The sequence below is a fragment of the Cyprinodon variegatus genome, unplaced genomic scaffold, assembly GCF_000732505.1.
Source record: "Cyprinodon variegatus isolate N-32 unplaced genomic scaffold, C_variegatus-1.0 Scaffold1630, whole genome shotgun sequence".
NCBI classification, from domain to species: Eukaryota; Metazoa; Chordata; class Actinopteri; order Cyprinodontiformes; family Cyprinodontidae; genus Cyprinodon; species Cyprinodon variegatus.
In genome coordinates this window covers 15,628-17,105 of record NW_015152083.1, presented here as the reverse complement: position 1 = coordinate 17,105, position 1,478 = coordinate 15,628, and the positions used below count along the sequence as shown (strand labels likewise).

At 41.5% G+C, this 1,478-nt stretch overlaps 1 protein-coding gene across 1 annotated transcript in view; it reads right to left on the bottom strand.

The window, feature by feature from the left end:
• Positions 1-113: 113 nt before the first annotated feature.
• The window catches only part of LOC107104150 (collagen alpha-6(VI) chain-like), a 7,921-nt gene continuing 6,556 nt past the window's right edge, over positions 114-1,478 (bottom strand). The window contains exon 4 of the mRNA XM_015404081.1: positions 114-682. Coding sequence (XP_015259567.1) covers positions 114-682 — 569 coding nt within the window. The remainder of the gene's footprint in view (positions 683-1,478) is intronic.

The window sequence follows — 1,478 nt, the reverse complement described above, 5'->3', positions numbered from 1 at the left end:
CCTTCCCAAAATTACTTCAACGGAAGGTTTCCAGATGGATATGCGGAGCAAATCCATCTGGCGGAGTCAGGTTAATTAGTACCATTTAGATTAAAAACCAAAACAAATGTAGTTTATCTGCTGATTTCCTCACCTGCTGAACCACAGATTGGTCTTAGAATATTGTCTTTGATCTGCTTTAGCAAATAATAATCCCTGATGTAAAATGACCGCTCTGAGTCACCGGAAATCTCCTGCAGCTCATCTTGGGTTGAATCCTTTAAACCAACAGCAAAGACGGTGACGCCTTGCTCCCCGAGTTTCCTTGCTGGTTCTCTGACATCATCCTCAGACTGTCCTGCGGTGACGAGGATCAGGTAGGTTGGAACGCCGGGCGTTATCAGCTGGAAACGAGAGTCTATGGAATCCAGGGCTCCACCCGTCCTCCTCCCTCCCCCTTGGTGGGTAACCTTCTCCAGAAGCTTGTTCACATCCGAATCAGAGGATTTTTTGCTCAGGTAGAATTCTAGTGTCTGTGAGTTAGAGTATTTGACCAGCCCAATGCGAATATTATTGAGTTTGATACGAAATGTTTTAATGAAGCCAGCGATGAAGTTCTTTGTGTCAGCGAAGTCTCTTTCAGTAATGCTGTCTGAGTCGTCAATGAGGAAGAAGATTCCTGCTTCGTCTTTCTGAGCGCATGCTGGAAACAGAGAAACGTTACAGGTTAGGATGATCCAGTGAGCATTTGATCAATGTAATGCAGCCATGCAGATACGTCAAACTTTCTGGAGAACAGATTGGTTTAATGTCTCTTAAGCAGAAACTAAACGTCTTTACAGCCCTGAAAAAATGCCAGATTCCAAACAATGCATCTTTAATTGCTCCAGATTCTAGCTGTAATATATGCATAATCAAATTTGCTTATTCTCAGTCATATCTAGATATTTAAACCAGAAATTCAACATAAAATATGCAGAATTAAGAGAAAGAATAGAAGCGAAATGTCTCTAGGTCCCAAAAATCATCAATTAATTAGTAAATCTAAAGGTAACTGATGAAGCAAATTAATAATTTGCTATTTTCTCCCTAAATGCTGAACTTTCTATGTATTTTTTAAATTTTGGGCGTATATATAGAGTATTCATAACAAGACCAGAACTTGTCCAACGACAGCCTAAAGCCTGGTTTATAGGTCGTCTTTGGGGAACACTCACGGGTGAACCGTGTGTCGTCCGACGTTGGATGTTGGGTTGTAGACGGCGTACAAGCTCGTCAAACTGGCACACGGACACCAACAATTCTAGCTATTTCTTGATTGTCCCTCTTGCGTTGTTGCGTGGAATAACATAGCGTGACTACACTTCAAAATTGAGCATAAAATCTAAATATCTGTGTCATACCTGCAGCAAGCTAACTGCAACACGCTAATGCAAGAGTATACACAGCCCTTAACTTATGCGTAATGCACGTGAAATTATGCGCAAACCAGTGTCCTG